Source organism: Beta vulgaris, chromosome 3, assembly GCF_026745355.1.
Source record: "Beta vulgaris subsp. vulgaris cultivar EL10 chromosome 3, EL10.2, whole genome shotgun sequence".
Classification (NCBI taxonomy): domain Eukaryota; kingdom Viridiplantae; phylum Streptophyta; class Magnoliopsida; order Caryophyllales; family Amaranthaceae; genus Beta; species Beta vulgaris.
In genome coordinates this window covers 43,671,949-43,692,302 of record NC_079204.1, presented here as the reverse complement: position 1 = coordinate 43,692,302, position 20,354 = coordinate 43,671,949, and the positions used below count along the sequence as shown (strand labels likewise).

General features: G+C 38.4%; 1 protein-coding gene and 1 pseudogene across 1 annotated transcript; both read right to left on the bottom strand.

Annotated features, from left to right (window-relative positions):
• Nucleotides 1–159: 159 nt before the first annotated feature.
• LOC104883632 (hypothetical protein) lies at nucleotides 160–19,879 on the bottom strand. The gene is made up of 5 exons (XM_010668180.3): nucleotides 19,275–19,879; nucleotides 18,385–18,534; nucleotides 18,159–18,239; nucleotides 17,139–17,683; nucleotides 160–1,197 (listed from the first exon to the last, which is right to left on the bottom strand). Exons 1-5 carry the CDS (start codon nucleotides 19,852–19,854, stop codon nucleotides 538–540), a joined length of 2,016 nt encoding a protein of 671 aa, XP_010666482.2. The 5' UTR covers nucleotides 19,855–19,879; the 3' UTR covers nucleotides 160–537.
• Nucleotides 4,845–4,959, bottom strand: LOC125496157 (small nucleolar RNA R71; annotated as a pseudogene).
• Nucleotides 19,880–20,354: the final 475 nt, after the last annotated feature.

The following is a 20,354-nucleotide window of genomic DNA, read 5'->3' as shown; positions in this document are numbered from 1 at the left end:
ATAGAATAATGTTTTTTGAGTTAGTATATTATACTGTTATATAAAGAGACTAAAGAGTTTCTTCTTTGAGAGTTTACTAGAGAGATTAACCTTGTCATCTTTACTTTCTGGTTAAGTGGATAACAACTGTATTCTCCCCCACAAGAAAAAAAAAACAGATTAAAATAAAAAGAGTGGATTACACCTGTAAACAATTGTACCATACTAAATGAAATATTGAAATACAACAGTCCATCCATCGCAAATGTTTTCTTCTTCCTCTCTCCACAAAATCCTCTCTCTCCTGGCCTCTCTCCTGCACAAATCCAAATTTTTTTGCCCAGATTTTCGAAACCTAAGTTTTACAATTTCATCTTCAAGCTTTGTTCTTATCTTTATTCACTCATCAGGTATACTATTAAATAACATAAAGACAAATCACAAGAAGAAGAATGTTCTACTGTCATATAAATGACAGAATAACTGATGTAAGCCCACACTATGGAAACTGAGAAGAATGCTATCCAGTATAGGAATTGAACCCCTTGAGCAACAAAGTTAGACACTCTTCGATAAAGTAGGATCCGTGTGCTTTGGTGCACGACAGGAAATCCTAGGAAGAGAGCTATGGATCTTCTTAAGCCAGTAGCTTAAAGCACCAATAAGTTCCTTATAGAAAGGAATATAGGATAGCATGAATATTAAGACAGGGAAGATAGCAACTATATATAGTGTAATCTTGGTCCATCTCTGCCTGGCATTAATGGTGAGAACAATAGTTGCTGCAAAGGCAACCATCATCATTGACACCGAAAGGAAGAGAAGTGTAAAACCCAACAACAACTTTTGTGGAAGAGATCTTTGGAAATCTTTCATTCGATAAGGCGATGTGAGTATGGTGAGAAAGACTACCACCGCGGTTAATCCAAATCCCAGTGAAAGAACATCAGTGATAGTAAAAACTATGAATAAAGGTTGTCCAAGAAGGATTGGGAGACCTGTACGGTCATCTGGACCACCTGGTACTGTATATGCAGCAGCAAAGGCAACTGTAGTCATTAGAATAATTACCACTGTACAGTTTTCCGCAGTGCTCTTCAGCCATGTCTTGGCTCTATCATGAAGATCATTGTTTGCCTTGGCAAACATTTCTCGAGCGGTCAAGTTATCCCTATTTCGGTGATTCTTTAGGAACTCTGGACATATGTTTTCCAATTTCTGCATATATACATAGACATAAATTAGAACTTTTTACTATACTCATCCCATTTTTCTCTTTCAACATCAATACATTATTTATACCTTTTGATATTTATAATCTTATACAAGATTATAAATAAATTATTTTGTATATTTGTGATCATAAATAAATTCATTTAGTAACAATTAATTTTAATTAATAAACATTTCAAGAATAAAAGCTTTCAAAAATAATTATTCATGTGTGTATAATATAAAGAGAAAATATTTAATTTCGAAAAAAATATAGCAAAATAGATGTCTATTCATAGATCTCAAAAAAAGAGGGTTGTTATTTTTATTTTATTTTTTCTAATTTCTATTTTTAAAGCTATTCACATTACACAATATAAATAACAAAAAATAACCTTTCTGACGCGCTGCCACATACCTACAAATGATTGGCTTGGCGCGCTACTGAGACTGACTCGTGGCAATTACTCATTGGCTCTTATCTTTTTTGCCATTCAAACTCACCATTTTGTAAATTTCACTGGCTAAATTTGTCCAACTTTTCCGTGGGCCCCATCCTCTCTTTCTACATGACTTATTCTATGGCTTGGTCATAGGATATGCTTAAACATGGATTGGGTCAGTATAACCGAATTAGAAACATAAAAGACCATGAAAGCAAGCAATATATTATTTTAACAAGGTTTATGACTCATTTTGATGGGTCCGGATCCTCTAGAGTTTTATGAAAACTCTACAAAGTAGAGTTGAATCCTGACCATATATTATAAAATCAAGGGCTCGTGATTAGTGGGAAAGGAAAAGATATGGGCAGGATATTCGGGGAAAAATAGGGGGGATTTTGGGAAAGAAAATACAAGCCTTTGATTTCTTAATCAACGACTGATATTTAACGAACTCTACCGTGTAGAGTTATTTTGAAACTCTAGAGGATCTCAACACCATTTTGATGCCCAACTAAATCATTAGTGGATATACTCTTATATTGCATTCTTCAACTCTAGTTTTATGATTGTGGCTCTATTTAAGGAACCATTTTAGTTACCTTAAATGATAAGGTGCTTATACATTTTAGGTGTTAGAATGATTATGAGTATTTGGAGAGTAACTAAAATAAAATTTCAGGTGGTTAAGATGACTTAAATGATAAGTTAAAATTTTTACCTTTTTAAAATCAAGTGACTGAAAGTTTGGAAAATCTCTTCAAAATTTTGATAACAACTAATTTTGCCAAAATAATTTTATCAGCTTAACCAACTAATTCTGCTAATCAATTAAACTAATTACTGATGTTATAATTTTATTTAGAGTTTCCCCCCTACTTATATGCTAAAGAAGAAGTCTGATCTATGGTGCTCTTAGGAGCCATTTGGTACTAAGTTTCTCCATCTAGTTGTAGTTTGTTGTTGTGTCAGATTGTAGGTTTTGGGGAATTATTCCCTATTTTATATTGTTCTATGATCGCTACACTAGACTCGAGAAGTTTGATGCTGAGTCCCAAGATCCGAGGACACTTTTCCAGGACCCTTGAGAAAAAGAAGAGTTGAATACTTCGCACTTGGAGCCGGGTGACGAAGAAAAGTGGCCAGACCCGGTCCCATCGGACGGCCTAGCCCGATCGGGTGCCCACGAGAGACAAAAACCACTTTTGTTGCGGGCCCGATCGAGCGCTTATGCCCTGTCGTAAGTCGTAGATGAAGCCCGATCGGACGGATCGGCCCGACTGCATCGGGCGCCCATGAGAGTGTTGTTGGTGATTTTGAGATGTTTCGAGTTTGATGAGCCCGATTCCATCGAGCATATTTGGCCCGATCGAGCAGTTAGCACGACACGCGCGTTTAATTATTTACGGGCTATTTTTATAAGACTTTTCATAATTGTTTTAAGGCATGTATAACTAGCCAAATTAAAATATCTTTTATTCATCTTTGTTTTAGCCATTATTAGTTTTCATACTTTTCTCTAGAGAGTGATTTAAGAACTCTAGTTTATCGTTTTTTGCTTTGAATTCAAGATCAAACCTTTGGATTATTCACATGTTCAATATAATTATTTAGTTTGGTAATATTTCCTTATTGCTTTCTCTATTGTTGATTAGATTACTTTCTTAGTTATTTTGTTATTGTTTTCATAAATATGAGTGAGTAGTTCTATTTCTAGGATTGTGCGGATCTATGTATGCAATGAGGGATTGATAGAGTAGTCTAATTGCCTTGTATTTCAATTATTTCCTGTGGTTGAATCGCTCATGCTAGATTTATAAATTGACAATAATAATCCAAACTATCACTGTTACGCTCAAAATAATGACAACTATGGGTTATTCTAAAATAATTCAAACTATTGGCAGTACTTTCTCAAAATAATCCAAATATTATATTATCCTATATATAATAGACCCAAAAGGGATCATTGAAGGGGAAAAAATAAAAGTTTGGAATATTTTGGGAAGGTACCCCAAATAGTTTGGATTATTCTAGAATCATCTAAAGTTGGGATTATTTTGAGCGAAATGGTCATGGTTAGGATTATTTAGGTCAATTTTTCCTTTATATTTCTAATATTGCAATAATGAATTTGCTTCGAGAGGAGAGACCGTATATGCTTTCAATCATTATGTAGAGGTGATCCTTGACCATGCAAGAGCGGCTTAGCTTGGTGATCTTTGAGGGAGGTAATGTTCAAGAGAAATTATATGTGCCCTAGATAAATTGACTTATTAGGTAGTTGTTATTCGTCCCTGATTTCCCGAATTATATGCATAGTGATTCATACCTTCGTGTTTAATCCTATTATTTGCTTAGTTTAGTAACACAACCTTCTTCATTTGATGTAGTTAGTTATAATATTAGAGTTCAGATACAATAATAATATAACTTTCTCCCTGTGGATTCGATCCTAACTTCCCTGGTTATTAGTTAGTGGACCTTAAGTTATTTTTTCTTAGGTGATATGACATTAGCCTTGCAAATTTTGACGCCGTTGCCAGGGAGACGATTTTTTTTTTTTTTTGTCTGAATTATGGTATTACACTAACCTCTACTCTGAAGAACACTTGTTCTTTGGAACATCTTACGTTTGTTTTTAGTGTTTTTGGTGTATGAGCAGGAAATTAAAATCCCCAAATCTCATTCCATTTGATCTAGAGATGGAAAAGACCGCTCGTAGACTCAAAAAGAAAAATGAGCAAACAAAGTTGCCTGTAGGGACTCCCTCCCAAAAGACACCTTATCCACCATCTTCACCACAACAAGAATTCCCCGTCTCACCTATTACTCTAAAAATGGGTAAGAATGTTAAATGAACTTTCATCGACTATGCACAACCATCTCCTGACAATGTACCCACTGGGGTACGAATTCCCACTATCGCTGCTACGAACTTTGATATCAAGTCTCATGTTTTGAATATGGTTCAAAATAATCAGTTTGCTGGGTTACCATCTGAAGACCCAAATCAGTACCTGCATCGGTTTTTACAATTTTTTGCTACTCAGAAATAACCTGGTGTTACTGCTGATGAGATGAAATTCATCTTATTTGGTTTCTCACTGCGCGACAAAGCTCTATTTTGGTATAATAAGCCGCCTTCCACCATCACCACCTGGGTAGAACTATCAAAGATCTTTCTCATCAAGTGGTACCCTTGCCAAAAGACTGCAGATATGCATCATGCTATAGTAACTTTCACCCAAGATCCTAGCGAGTTCTTGTATGAAGCTTGGGAGAGGTTCAAGGGTCTGCAACGTCTTTGTCCTCATCATGGTTTGGACCAGTGGTATTTATGTCAGATTTTCTACACTAGAGGTGATGTAGATACAAGGCGGGTAATTGATGGAGCATTTGGTGGGTTCTTCATGGATAAGGCCATTGATGAAGGGTGTGAAATTATGGAGAAATTAGCTTCTAACCAAGCATCTACTATTCGTTCTTCTATGAAAAAGGGAGGTAAACATGATGTTGAGGCCATTTCCAGACTGTTGAGGCAACTAGCTACTCTAGCAGATAAGATTGATTCTTTGAAGCTAGGTAATGACTCCTCGCACATGAGTGTTAACGCGATGACTAGTGCTTCTAATTACAATTCTCTCACTTGTGATGCTTGTGGGATACTTGGGCAGAACTCTCAAGAGTGTCATGCGTTCCTATCTTCTAATGTAGGGGGAAAATGTGAGGCAGTTAGCGCTTTTCAATCACAACCCAGGGGTCAGTTCAACCCATATTTTAACACTTACAACCCAAGGTTAAGAAATCATCCAAACCTCTCATATAGGAGCAATAATGTGTTGAATCATCAACCTCAACAACCATATGTGCCTTAAAATCAGGTTCAACAATATCAACCTCAACAACAAGCTCCTCCTGACTTCCACAGAAATCAAGCTCCACAATAACCTGCTTCTACTGCCGATCCAACCATGACAGAGTTGAGGAACCCAATGTTTCAGATGCAGAAAGGTTTTATTGCTTTTCAAGCCGACACAAAAGCTTAGTTGGAAGATTTGAATACACGTTACAAAATGTTAGAGACTCAACTAGCTCAGTTGGCTAGTTCTTCTGCTAGTAGACCCTGGGTCATTACCTTCACAACAAGTGCAATCAAGAGATACTGTCAATGCCATCACTCTTAGGAGTGGAACACTGTATGATGGTCCAATGATGCTTAAGGATGATCCGGTTGAGCCATAAAAGAATGAAGATGTCACTGGAAATTCCATAGCTCCTAAGGCGGCCACCAATGCAAATGCAGAGAAGCAGATATTAGCTGACAAAGTCCCATCTACCATTCTTGTGATCATCGTTCCCCAATCGCCTATTGAAGAATAAGGTTGATCACCAGGTCGGTAGGTTTTTGGAGGTAGCGAAGAATCTTCAGGTAACTGTCCCGTTTACTGAACTTATTACTCAATTTCCTGCATATGCTAAATTTTTGAAGGAAATTCGGACTAGGAAGAGAGCCTTTAATATAGTTGAAATTGTTGCCTTCACTGAAGAATGTAGTGCTCTTCTGCAAAATCAGTCTGCACCTAAATCGAAAGACCGGGGAGTTTCTCTATCCCTTGTAACATTGGCACCATTTTTATTGATAAAGCCTTATGTGATTTAGGTGCTAGTGTTAGTGGCATGTCCTTTACTCTTTGCAAAAAGTTTGACATGGGAGATTTAAAATGTACCAATATTACTCTTCAAATGGCCAACCGTTCTATTAAGTACCCCCTATGTATCTTAGAGGACGTCCCTGTACGGGTAGATAAATTTTTTATTCCTGTGGATTTTGTTGTGCTTGACTTAGAAGAAGATACGCAAATTCCAATTATTTTAGGGAGACCATTCCTTTATACCGCTGGAGCTATCAAAGATGTTAAGAATGAAAAATTAACTTTGACTGTGGGAGATGATAAGTTGACTTTTAGTTTAACCAATGCTTTGAAAAGTCCCATGCTAGAGGAAGCCTGATGTAATTGATGTGCTGGTTAATGATGACATGCTTCAATCCCTTCTGCGGGACCTTTGGAGGCCTTGCTTTCTTTTACATCCTCTACAGGTGATGGTAGTCCCTTGAGTGCTGAAGTGGATGACTGGGAAACAGCTCTTACATGTGCAGAGCTTGATAGTATTACCACTCACGAGAAGAAACTGTTAATATATGCTACTCATCGGTAGAGGTAAAGAAACCTGAATTGAAACCCCTTCCCCCTTCTTTGAGATACGCTTTTCTGGATGAATCTGAAAATTATACTGTGATTAGAGGTGGGGATGGGCCTAGCCAGCACGCTAGTCGGGCCGAGCCAGCACACTGGACGGGCTGGCCCAGCATGAGCCAGCTCGAGGCCTGACCCGTCCCATTATTCGCTACGTGGATCGTGGGGCTGTCATGGTCAGGAGATTTTATTTCAGGCCTGCACCGGCACGAGCCCGCCTTGATGGCCTGTGGGCCCAACACCCCTTTTCTTTGGTTTTTAGCCTAAAACTGTCAAAAGAAAAAAAAAACATAAAACACGGGCCAGGCCATGGCCATGGCCTTGGGCCGGGCTGTGGACAAAATCTGGAAATTTCAAGCCCGACGCGACCCTTCATTTCCCCAAGTCCATGAATAGGCCCGACCCATGCCCATGCCCATGCCTACCTGTGATTGTTAGTACTTCAATGATTGATGGTCAAACGTCTCAACTTTTATCTGTTTTTAGAAAATATAAAAAAGCAATAGGATATAGTATTGATGATTTGTAAGGTATAAGCCTTAACTTTTGCATGCATAAAGTTCACCTAGAGGATGATCATCATCCTAGTATACAAGACCAACGTCATTTGAACCCCAATATGCAAGAAGTGGTCAAGAAAGAGGTTATGAAATTGCTTGATGTTGGGATCATCTATCCCATTTCTGACTCTAAGTGGGTAAGTCCAGTTCAAGTGGTTCCTGAAAAGGAAGGTATTACTATGGTAAAAAATGAAAAAAAAAGAATTAATTGCTTTAAGAGTAGTCACTACTTGGCGTATGTGTATTGACTATAGGAAATTAAATGTTACCACCAAAAAAGTTCACTTTCCCTCCCTTTCATTGACCAGATGTTGGAATGGCTAGCTTGTCACTCTTATTTTTTGTTATCTAGATGGCTATTCCAGTTTCTTCCAAATACCTATCCGTTTAAATGAACAAGAGATGACCACTTTTAATGCCCTTATGGTATCTTTGCCTATCGAAGGATGTCATTTGGACTATGCAATGCCCGTGCCACTTTCCAACGTTGTATGATGGCCATATTTTTTGAGTTCATTGAGTCCATTATGGATGTGTTTTTGGATGACTTTAGCATGGATGTAATTGATTTTGATGAATGTTTGATAAATTTGGCTACAGTTTTGAAAAGATGTTAAGATGTCAACCTTGTACTGAACCAGGACAAGTGCCACTTCATGGTTACTGAAGGAGTGGTGCTTGGTCATATTATCTCTGAATGAGGCATCCATGTGGATAAATAAAAAATTCAAGTGATTAAGAAATTATACCCTCCTGTGAATGTCAAAGGAGTTCGAGGCTTTCTTGGTCATGCATGGTTTTATCGCCGCTTTATCAACGATTTCTCTAAAATTGCTAAACCATTACTCAGTTGCTCCTCAACAATGCCCCATTCATGTTTACTGACAATGAGTGTCTTGTGTCTTTCAACATGAGCAAGCAAGCTTTGATTATTGTTGCTATCATTCGATCTCCAGATTGGACCCTTCCATTCGAGATTATATGTGATGCTAGCGACAAGGTTGTAGGAGTTATGGTTGGTCAGAGGAAGGACAACATCCTCCATGAAATATACTATGCTAGCAAGACACTAGATGAAGCTCAAGTTAACTATGCCACCACGGAGAAACAACTTCTAACTGTGGTCTATACACTGGATAAGTTCATGACATATTTGTTGGGGTCTAAGGTCATTGATTATATCGACCATGCTGCATTGAAGAACCTCCTAGACAAAAAGGAGGGAAAGACTTATTCGGTGGATCTTGCTTCTCCAAGAATTTGACTTAGAGATCAGAGATAAAAAAAAGGAGCAGAAAATATAGTGGATGATCACTTGTCCAGATTGCAGTATGAGGATACGGAAGAGGGTCTACCCATTGACGACTCCCTTCCTGACGGAAAGCTCCTGATAGTCACTTCAGTCACCCGTGATATGCAAACTTCGCCAACTTCTGTATGAGTGGACAGACTCCCCAAGAGTTGGGTTACCAAGAGAGGAAGAAGTTCCTCCATGAGGCTAAAAAGTACTTTTGGTATGACCCTCTACTTTACAATCTTTGTGCTGACACCATTTATAGGCGATGTATCCCAGAATGAGAGGTGCATGAAATTCTAAAACATTCCCACTCCCTTCCATGTGGAGGGCATGCAGAGCCCTGCAAAATAGTTGGTAAGGTAATTCAGTCTTGTTTTTACTTGCCTATTCTATTTCATTATGCTGGTACCTTTGTTAAGTCTTGTGATGCATGCCAACGAATGAAAAATATTTCCTGTAGACATGAGATGCCCCAAACCCCTATTTTGGAAGTTGAATTATTTGATGTATGGGGTATTGATTTTAGGGGCTTTTTCCCTCATCCTCAGGTAATAATTTCACACTTCTTGTTGTTGACGATGTGTCTAAGTGGGAAGAAGCTATTACATCACCAATTAATGACTCTAAAGTAGTTATGAGAATGTTCAGAAAGATTATCTTTCCAAGGTTTGGGGTACAAAGGGTTGTCATTAGTGATGGTGGATCTCATTTTCACAAAAGAATTTTGAGACCCTACTTAAGAAATATGATGTCTATCATAGGACTGGTCTAGCATACCACCCTCAGACAAGTGGGCGGGTAGAAGTGTCTAATCGTGAGATAAAGACTATATTAGAGAAAGGTGGTAGCCAAATCTAGGAAGGACTGGAGTGATATACACCTTATGGGCCTACATAAATGCTTTTAAGACCCCTATCGGCAACATCGCTTACATGTTAGTTTATGGAAAATTATGTAACTTACCTGTTGAGCAAGATTATAAGGATTTTTGGGTTGTTAAGGAGCTAAACCTTGATGCTAAATTAGCAGATTAAAAATGACTATTGGAGATTAATGAGCCTGATGAAATCCGGTTGAATGCTTATAATTGTTCGCGTCTCTACAAAAAGCGCAATAAGAGATGGCGTGATAACAAAATTTTTGAGTAGGGAGTTCTCTACTGGTGACAAGGTTTTATTGTATAATTGTATACTAACACTTTTTCCTGGTAAGTTGAAGTCTAGTGGTCTGGTCCATTTTCTGTCACTAATACTAACGAGTTTGGTTCCATTGAGGTGACGAATGCTACAGGTGAAAATTTCAAAGTTAATGACCAACGCTTAAAGTTGTACCATCCATGAGCCCCTGTTGGATATGTGGAGGAATTATACCTCTAACCCCCTTTCCCTTCTGCTTGAGGGATGCGACATTATGGTCGTGCAAGATCTTTTTAAACCAGCTTTGATCGGGAGGCAACCCGATTTCCCTTCTCCTTTTCTTTTCTTCTTTTTGTTTTTTAGTTTTTCTATTTTTCTAGTTTTAGTGAGAGAGTGAGAGGGTACTAATCATCATTCTAAAGCGATATGTGTGCAGGAGTTTTTAGCATAGTAGTGTAGGTTGTTGTCCGGTTGAAAACACGTGCACAAACCAAGAAATCACCTCATCGAGAAGTCGCCCGATCCTGTCGGGCAATACCGCCCGATCGAGCCTGCAACAAAAAGGCTAGGCATCAGAGATAGAAAGTTTGAATGATGCAATCGGGCCATATCGCCTGATCAGGCGTGCCTCTATCATCATTTTCGATCACATCGGGTAACCTTGCCCGATCGGGCCCGCAACCAATCTCTGGAAACAAGAAAAACAAAGTCTGCCCGATCGAGCTCGTGATCAATACTGGACGATGAAAGGAATGGAAATTTCCGCCCGATTACATTGGGCATCCTACGCCCGATTGGACCGATGCTAGCGAGGGTGTTTAAGTTTCGATTATTTAGCCACTTACTCACTCACTTTCTCTCACAATCTCTATCTCTCTCCTTCAAACCTAACCCCCATTTCTCATATTCTTCCCCAAATTCACCCTACACCATTAAAGCACTCCATTCAAGCTCCTTCAATCTTCACTAAACCACTCCTCTCATCATCTCCTACAAATTTCTTACTTCATCGTCTTCAGTTTCTTTCACTCCATCCCTCATCTCCATCTTCTTCCTCCTCCCTTCTACCATTATAGTGAGTGAACAAAAGTTGCCTTCCATCATCCACTACTAAAGTGAGTAAGAAATTTCTCACATTTTTTGCGACCTAACAACATGTATTTGATGCGGCGAAAACCTAGCACCGGTCACAACCACCACCACCACCACCACCACCACCACCACTACCTTCTCATTGTCGGTACTGATTTTCCCACCCCATCCCAGAGATACCCGAGTGCACCTTTCACTGCCACCCACCCTATTCTAATGATATCGCTTCTACTTCTGATGCTCCCCTCCCCCATATTTTGTTGTTCCTCCTTCTTTTAATGAGCATGCTCCAATGGATGGGGTCTGGCATTAATGCCAACTTTGTGGCCATCCAGAGCATTAACCAGTGGGTTGATGCCAATTTTGCAGATCTCCAAAGCATTAGTCAGCGTGTTGATAAATTGGCCAATGATTAACATCTGACTATGTATCCCATGTACGACGAGTACTGCAGATTTCATCCGGATTGTTGAATAAGATGCGCGCCCATCTTGGTACACTTGGAACCCGAATTATAGCCAATCAAGATCCATTAGTAGGGGTGGCAGACGTGAGGATGATGATGGTGATATACCTACATGGATGACTGATATCCATGTCGTTCCTTCCCCTTGTTGCAATGCAGTCATTGCCAAGTTCAGCTTGGGGGAAGAATCTGGAAGTACTTCTCTCTCTTTTACTATTTTTAGGTTACTTAAGTTAGTTTAATTGCTTTGAAAAAAAATGAAAAAAACATAAAAAAATATATATTAATGAAAAAACACCAAAAATACGAGTTGAATATGAATAGATTGATTGCTTCCATGTGTCCCGAACTTTGCTTTGAAAAATTATTTCACTCATTATACTAAATAGTTGGGCATTTGTGATTGGGATGTTGTAATGTGATCTCTGATTGCCTAGATCTTGAGTAGATTTTGATGACAAAGCGCCTACTTTAACTACATGCTTGAATTAGTTACATTGTGAGGATTCATTCTAGCCTTCGGATATATATATATATATATATATATATATATATATATATATATATATATATGTCCGGTCTATTCTTGTTTGTTAGTTCCTCGTAGCATTCTTACCTTGATCTTGGCATTGTACTCGTTGATTTCTGATGACTTTGGACATGTGCTATGACAGAGGCGTTCATTTGTTTAATTTTTAAGCCTCAGAGTTGTTAAATGAATCATTTTTCCTTCCTAGCCCCGTACACTAGTACAGAAAAGGCAATTTGCGTCGGATGTGAGGCGCCTATTTGCGTCGGACTCTAGTGCGACGCCAAAGCCCTCGACGCAAATGACTCAGAAACGATCTGCGTCGTATGTGAAAACGACGCAAATGGTTCAGCTATTTGCGTCGCACTCGTATACGGTGCGACGCAGATGGCTATCCCAGCCACATTACAGAGGGTAATGTGCGTCGCACATTTCCTTGGGTGCGACGCACATTAGTGATTTGCGTCGCACTTCGGGCTATGTGCGACGCAAATTACTATTTTAATAAAAAAAAAAAAAATTTTTTAGACCTAGAATAATGATTCTCGAACAGTAGGAGTAGAAGATTGAGAGACAAATTACCAACTGAAATCAAAGAAGGATTGAACAACAAAATATATACCAACAAAATTCAATAATTTTATAATTTACAACTCCAACACAAAACATTAAACACCAAGATTCTATAATTTACAACTCGAACACAAAATAATATAAAAAATCAGAGATCTAAAAAAGAAAGTAACTTCAATTTCCGTTCGTAACTTCAACTTCAATTTCTTGTCAATTTCCTGTTCGTAACTTCAACTTCAATTTCCTGTTTGAACACAAATAATATAAAAATAAGATCTAAAAAGTAAAACTCGAAGACATGAAAAAATGAAAAAATTAGATCTAAACAATGTAAAAATGAAAAAACGAAGGAAAAAAATGTAGATCTGAAAACATGAAAAAATGAAAAAACGAAATTGTAGATCTAAACAATGAAAAAACAAAAACCGAAATTGTAGATTGAAAAATTGAAAAAAAAAACGAACCTGTTTGCCGGAGAGAGAGAGTTCGTCGATCGAGTTCGTCGTTGTTCAGAGTTCGTCGTTGTCGATTGAGTTCATCGTTGTTCAGAAGTCGCCGGAGAGAGAGAGTTTGAGGGTAAGGAGAGTAGTTGAGGGTGAGAGAAAGACGCATCGTTGTTGGTGTTTGAAGCGGCGGTGTTCGACGGAGATTCCTCAGGAAACAACGAAGAGAGAAAGAGAGGGAGTTGGCGGTGTTCGACGGAGATTCACTACGCCGTTGAGCTGGATGTGACTAGGGAGTTGGCGGTGTTCAGATGTCGTTGTTGGTGTAGAGAGAGAGAGAGAGAGAGAGAGGGGGGGGGGGGGGGGAAGGAGAGGCGTGAGAATTGAGAGGCATGTAACTAGGGTTTCTGAGAGGCGCTGAAATAAAAAGTGTATAGTGAGCTGGGCCTCATGAACTAAAATGGGTATATGCGTCGCATATTGAATAGGTGCGTTGCAAATTGGGTATTTTGCAACGCATCTAAAAGACGTGCGACGCACATAGTTTGAATTTTTTTTTAGTATAGAGACAATTTGCGTCGCATGAGTCAGGGTATCCGACGCACATTTGGCTTTTGCAACACATGTAAAGCATGTGCGACGCAAATGAGACATATCTGGTGCTTATGTACCCATGTTGTGCGTCGCACTCCTCCAACATGCGACGCAAATCCCAACTGTGCGTCGTTTCCGTTTCTGTGCGACGCAATTGAGGGGACGCAAATCGTCCTTTTTCTACTAGTGGTAGAGCCTAATGATTTTATGGATCTATATTAAGCCATATTAATTTACAATGATTATTGTCCCAAACCTAACTTGGGGGAGCATTTGTTAGGTTGATACTATATTATGTGGTTGATTCCATGGGTTGGTTGGAAAATAATATTTTGTTGATACAAAGTGAAGTGAAAAGGAAAAAAAAATAATACATGAAAAGTCTAAATGTTCATTCATTAAGTTTCTAGAAATTTGATTCATGAAAAATTATTGAAAATCATATTGAAGGAGATAATTATTGGTTGGTTTGAAAAATATCAAAGTTCGTTATTATTTTGGTCATGTTGTTGAGGTCGCGGGAGTTGTTTCGAGCACATCTAGTCCTACTATTTTTTTTTTTGCTCCTCTTTTCTTGGCTTTTCCACCACATTTATTAAATAATTTATGTACCTTTCCCTGAGCCCCATTACAACCCTGAGAAAGACCTTCTGAGCATGTATTTGATTGTTTATTGGAATAATGCAGAGCCAATATGCCAAAGTTGAAGATTAAGTTTATTATTTGAGTCGACTTGATTAGAATGAGAGACATTATACCTTTCTAAATACATGAGATTGTGAGTGGGAAGGGATATTATAGTTGGCCTGATGAGCGATCGGGCACACTTTATGCTCGCCACAAAATTTAGAGGAGTGACACTTCAATGAGCACATTTTCAAGATTTTCATATTATGCAAGACAGCCGCATCTGAGGGTTTGCTTAGGTTATTGGTGGTCATGGTGATCTGAGTAATTGAACTTGAATTTTCCTTTCTTGAAGGATTTTGAGTTGAAAATGTTTGAGTTCGAAATTCATATTTGAGGGGTGAAGCAATTCTATTCATATTCATGTTGTACTTTGCTTGGGGACAAGTAAAAGTTTAGCTTGGGGGAGTTTGATGTTGTGATTTTATATAGAGTTTTCCCCCTACTTATATGCTAAAAAGGAGTCTATGGTGCGCTTAGGAGCCATTTTGTACTAACTTTCTCAATCTCATTGTGGTTTGTTGTTTTGTGCCGAATTGCAAGTTTTAGGGAATTATTCCCTATTTTCTATTGTTAGATGACCGCTACACTGGATTATGGAGAGGTTTGATGTTGAATCCCAAGGTCTTGAGGACACTTTTCGAGACCCTTGAGCAAAAGAAGAGTTGAAGACTTTGCACTTGGAGCCAAGGAATGAAGAAAAGTGTCCAAGCCCGTCCTATTGAGCGGCCTAGCCCAATCGAGCATCCACGAGAGGCAAATACCACTTTGGTTGCGGGCCCGATCGAGCGCTTACGCTCTGTCGTAAGTTGTTGTGGAAGCCCGATCAGGCAGATCGGCTCGAATGCATGGGGCTCCCATGAGAGTGTTACTGTAGTGTTTAAGGGAGGTAATATTCAAGAGAAATTACATGTGCCCTAGATAAATTGACTTATTAGGTAATTGATATTCGTCCCTAATTTCCTGAATTGTATGCATAGTGATCCATAATTCTAATTCTTTATTAATTGATTCATACCTTCATGTTTAATTATGTTATTTGCTTCGTTTAGTAACACAACCATCTTCATCTGATTTAGTTAGTATAATATTAGAGTTCAGATATAATAGAACTTTCTCCCTGTGGATTTTTGATCCCGACTTTCGTGACTACTAGTTACTAGACCTTAGGTTATTTTTGATTAGGTGATATGACTTTAGCCTGTCAATTACCTATCGTATTAGTTGCACACAACCTTATCAATTTTAGCTATATCTTATTAGTTTCAGTTTAATTTATAGTATCAACTAATATAAGTTACAACTGTTTAAATCTTATTCTCTATCTCGTTTCTAAATCCTACAGTAAGATTCTCAAAGCGCCCCTTCAAATTAAAGCCGTCAAACCCTAGGGCTTGACGACCGCTTAAGTTGCCTCGGCGCCCTCACTGTGGTTGTCGATCCCCTTCCTCACGTTTTCTGGCTGGGTATTCTTCCCCTCCACGGTATATTCCGTGGTTGGGTCTCCGTTCGTCTTCCTTTCGCGTCGCCTCAATTTCCATTTGAGTCGCCTCGCTTCCGTTTGCGTTGCCCCGTTTTCATCGTGTCTCCTCTAGTTCCTTCCCCCTCCATTGGTTGTGTGTCGGGTTCCCCTTCCCCTCCCATATTTTCGTTTGTTGGGCATCCCACTCCCCTACTTTCGCTTATTGTTGGGCCTCCCATCCCCTTCCGATGTTTGTGCGTCGGGATTCTCTTCTCCCTTCCCTAGTTTGCGCTAGTTGGGCCTCCCCTCCCCCTCCCCTTTTTTCGCTTTTTATGCGTTGTGCTTCCCCTCCCCCTCACCCTTATTTGGTCAAGTTCTAGTTTTCAGGCATCCCTTTCCCTAACCCCCTGGTTGTTTGTGCTCCCTTTTCGAGCTATGTTTGTTATAACTAAGCTGTTTTTTTCTTAGTCTATGTGGTAAGTAGTCAAATAGTTAACGTTAATACTGTCGAGTTGGTAAGGTTGGGGTTCGTAGTTGGTTATGGCAATTCAAAATGTTTACCCGTTTTGGTGGTTTGATGCTGGAGTCGTACAATATCTACTTTTAGAATCTATGATGAAGGAACATGTGCCTCAAAACGATGAGAAGTGTGAGCATGGTCGAGGCGATGAAAAGTATCCCTGGTTTGGACATGTATTTTCCGGTTTCATAAGTTTGAGGTGTGTCCGAGAACTCAAACTGTTGAGCTCTATTTTTAGCTTGACAAAGATTTTAATGGTCGTTGTATTTGAATTTATCTATAGGCGACAACCTAGTTTCGTCTGGTGGATTTCAGAACGCCCCATTTCTCCTGCTTAACGGAAAACTTTAAATATTCTAGAGAGAGAGTATGTGTCACGATTCACCTAGGAACGTGACTCTTCAACAGATCATGAGCCAAGAATAATCCCAAGCGTTAGAAGTTCGTTGGAATTGCTCATGCGGCGAGATGTGAATCTTGCCTTTGGTTATTCGTTGTCGAGATCTTGAACGTCATTCGATTCTCCTACCACTTCCATCACTCACCAGAGTTTTGACTCCACCATCACAATTATCGACCAGCAACGCCCTCCTTCATCGCCGACTAATCCGTTTGTTTTATTTGTTTTTTTTTTAAGGCATGTAAGAGAGCTCATAAAGCTCCTTTAGATTTTACTTTCTTTTATGTTTGGTTGTATTAGCAATAGGATGTACTTTATTGTTTAATTAACGCAAGTTTTCTCGATCTAAAAAAAAAAAAACTAATATAAATTAAATGATAGTGCGATGCTTGGGGGGTCAAGATACCGTGAGGATTGAGATGCGATCAAGGGCCGGCTCACCAACTAAAAGTAGGAACAGGATAAAAAATTAAGCTGCAATGCATACCTCTAACAATGTCAATTCCTCTGACAACTGCACAGCCGGACTTTTCATCTCTCTGTAATCAGAAAATTCCCCTAAGTTGGCTGGCTTGCATCCAACCAAGTGGAGTATGGAGTTATCTTGTTTATTTATGGCTCTTAGTAGGCCCCTTGAAGTTGAAGGTCTTGTTTCTCTAATAAGATCGAAAATGTCGATGTTTCGATTCTTGATGGCAACATGTAGCACATTTTCTTGATTGTCATTTAAGTGGTCCACTGCCTCTGGGTACATCTCCAATATTTCTCTAACAACCTCTATACAACCACTCCTAGCTGCCAAAAGCAATGGAGTTTCACCCCAGCCGTGATCATCTGATATGACAATGGTCTGTGATGCTATTTCATTATTCACATTGTTTTGGATATTAGTAGCAGGCGTTACGGCAGCACGTGGCAAGTGTGTGTGCTCCCAAGATTTATCTCTTCGAATCAGAATTTTGGCAAGCTCTAGAGCATCCTCATGTCCCTTCTTCATCTCTCTAACTTTTTCTATCATTGGAAATTTGCAGCCTAAGACAATTAGACAATTAAATAATTTAACAAAGATTATTCAATATCACCAATATATATAGGTTGCACTTAGCCCGTTACAGCTGCTCAAAGTAAATTAGTATGGATTTTTTTTTTTGTCAAAAACCATCTTCTAAAACATGAGATTTATGAGAAACCACCTTATATTATTATTCTTTGCAAAAACAAACCTTAAACACATTTTTTGTTCTGATTATTGATCCAGCAAGGTTCCGCGTTCACCATGTCATGTGCAAGACAAGTTACTTTTTAAACCCAACAATATCCATCAGTGGCGGAAACTTTGGATCAATGATCGGAATAAGGGCATAAGGTTTGTTCTTGCAAGAAAATCTATGCTTAAGATTTGTTTTCGCAATAAAAAATTATATAAGATGGTTTCTCACAAATTTCATGTTTTATATGCCGGTTTTTGACAAAAAAATCAAATTAGTAATGTGCATGTTTTACTTACAACTTCTGTTTAACATGAATCCCATGCATTTCTTTATTATGCCAACTTCTCCATGTGTGCCTTGTTCACTAGTTGGGACAACTGAGAAAAAAAAAATCAAATTTTAAGATATAATAATATTGAAAAAAGTGAACAAATAACTGAATCTGTTTTCTCAGGATTTGATATTTTTTTTAGCTTACTAAACAACTAAAAACTGAAAAGAGTACTGAAAAGTTGTACATACTATTGTAAACAAAGTCCACTAGACACCCGAATGTAACTCCACTTCTGAATGCAGTTGGACTGCCTGCCAGCATTTGAAGCGCAGTCGTTTTCAGATATGTTGGTTGATCACATAAATCAGGATATTTGTCAGCTATATCAAGCGCCATATCTGCCCGCACATCACAAGTTTACAGCATCGCAATTCAATCACATGTACAATCAAATTATTTTAACATATAATTATAGAACATAGTTGTCGTTGTTAGTTGCAAGCGAATCTAATTAAATAAGTGTTAATTATGACTTGAAATCTTGTGAATGGCATAAGGCTAACTTTGAATGCACATATCTCTCAATCTATAAATGATTTTGATGTGATTCAAATTGGAGGTGATAGCTTGTTCGAAGAGCTTTCCAACGATAGGTCATATGCCCAATTTCGCTGAGAAACGAGAAAGTTATGACTGTTTTACGAAAAACTGACGAAGCTGTTTCGTCCCGGGCCCACCGGCGGATTTCGCCCGACCTGGTCGGGCGGTGCGCGGTTTTGAGCGCTGAACACGTTTTTCAATATATTTTTCGTTTTAAAGTTATCTTTTAGGGTTTGTACGGGGTTCCTTATATTATAAAAGGGCTTCCTAGTGTTCATTATTATTAACACAACTTATGAAATACTTTTAGTCTCTAGATTTAGGACTCCTTGTATTTTTCTCTCTGATTTTCTCCATTATAATGAAAAAGCTCTAATCCCCCACATGTGGATGTAGGTCAAATTTGACTGAACCACGTAAATCCTTGTGTTCTTTGTTTGTTCATGTTTATTGTTTTCTCATCTTTATTATTTTATTGATTTACTGTTCCGCATTAATCAAACTACAACACCCTATTTCCTAACAATAAGAAACTCACCAAATCGTCTTGTGAGGATGGCCAAGTGAAGAACGTTAGTGTGATCCTCTCTTCGAAGGTAATGGAGGTAGTCATGCCCCGTATAAATGTTACATAGCTTACGCACTTCCTCGATTAGTAACTTATACACATTTCTCTTGCCATAGCGGATTGCCTGAAAGAGAGCAGTCTCGCCCATGTTAGTACGTTGTGCTAGCAAAGTAGGCACTCTATGGAACAGCTTCTTCAGGAATACAACTCCTAACTCGTGTTTCGAGGTGGATGCGTCATGAAGCACGGTGGATCCCCAAGCATTTCTTTTCACCAATAATAAGTCGAGACTAGACTCAGGCATACTATCAAGTAGATCATTTGCTAATTCGAAGTTTTTAAAGTAACATGCCAAATGAAGCACAGTGTTATTTTGTATGTTACAGACAAATAATGGACCCAATTCAGTCTCTTTGCAAAGTTTTTTGACGTCCTCATTTTTTTTCCGACGTGTTTCGATATCTTCATTTTTTGTGTGAGAAAGAGCACGGTTTAATTTTGTCCGTAGAGTAAAATCATCATTAATATCCGTGGTCTGATAATTGGCCATGGATATTGGAATATTGAAGATGGAATTGAAGGAAATGGTGCAACTTAAACCATATGTATGGACTTTTTTATAGGCAACCAAGTTCACAGTACTCAATCACAGTAGGACCCATAATAAAAATGTTCCTAGTGTTGATGAAAAATTTACTTCCAAAAAGTACAGATTAATCCTTTGTTATAATTAATATACGGTGCTTTGCCAAATATGCAGATTTTTGTCAAGTTTATGATACAAGTTTTGAACAATAACTAGTATTTTAGTCCGGACGATGTCCAGATTTAGTTATAATTATCAAATGTATTATCATTAATAAATTTCATAATTAATACTATTAAGTTTTTGTAATATTTTGTCTAGTGCGAGATTAGAAAATGGATGTTATGACATGATAAGTTCTTAAAAAAAACTTCTAAAAAATTAGGAATAAGGTGTTGTTTGGTTGGAAGCTATTTTCCTTGGAAATACAAATTCCTAGCAAATACATTATGGATGTTGTGTTT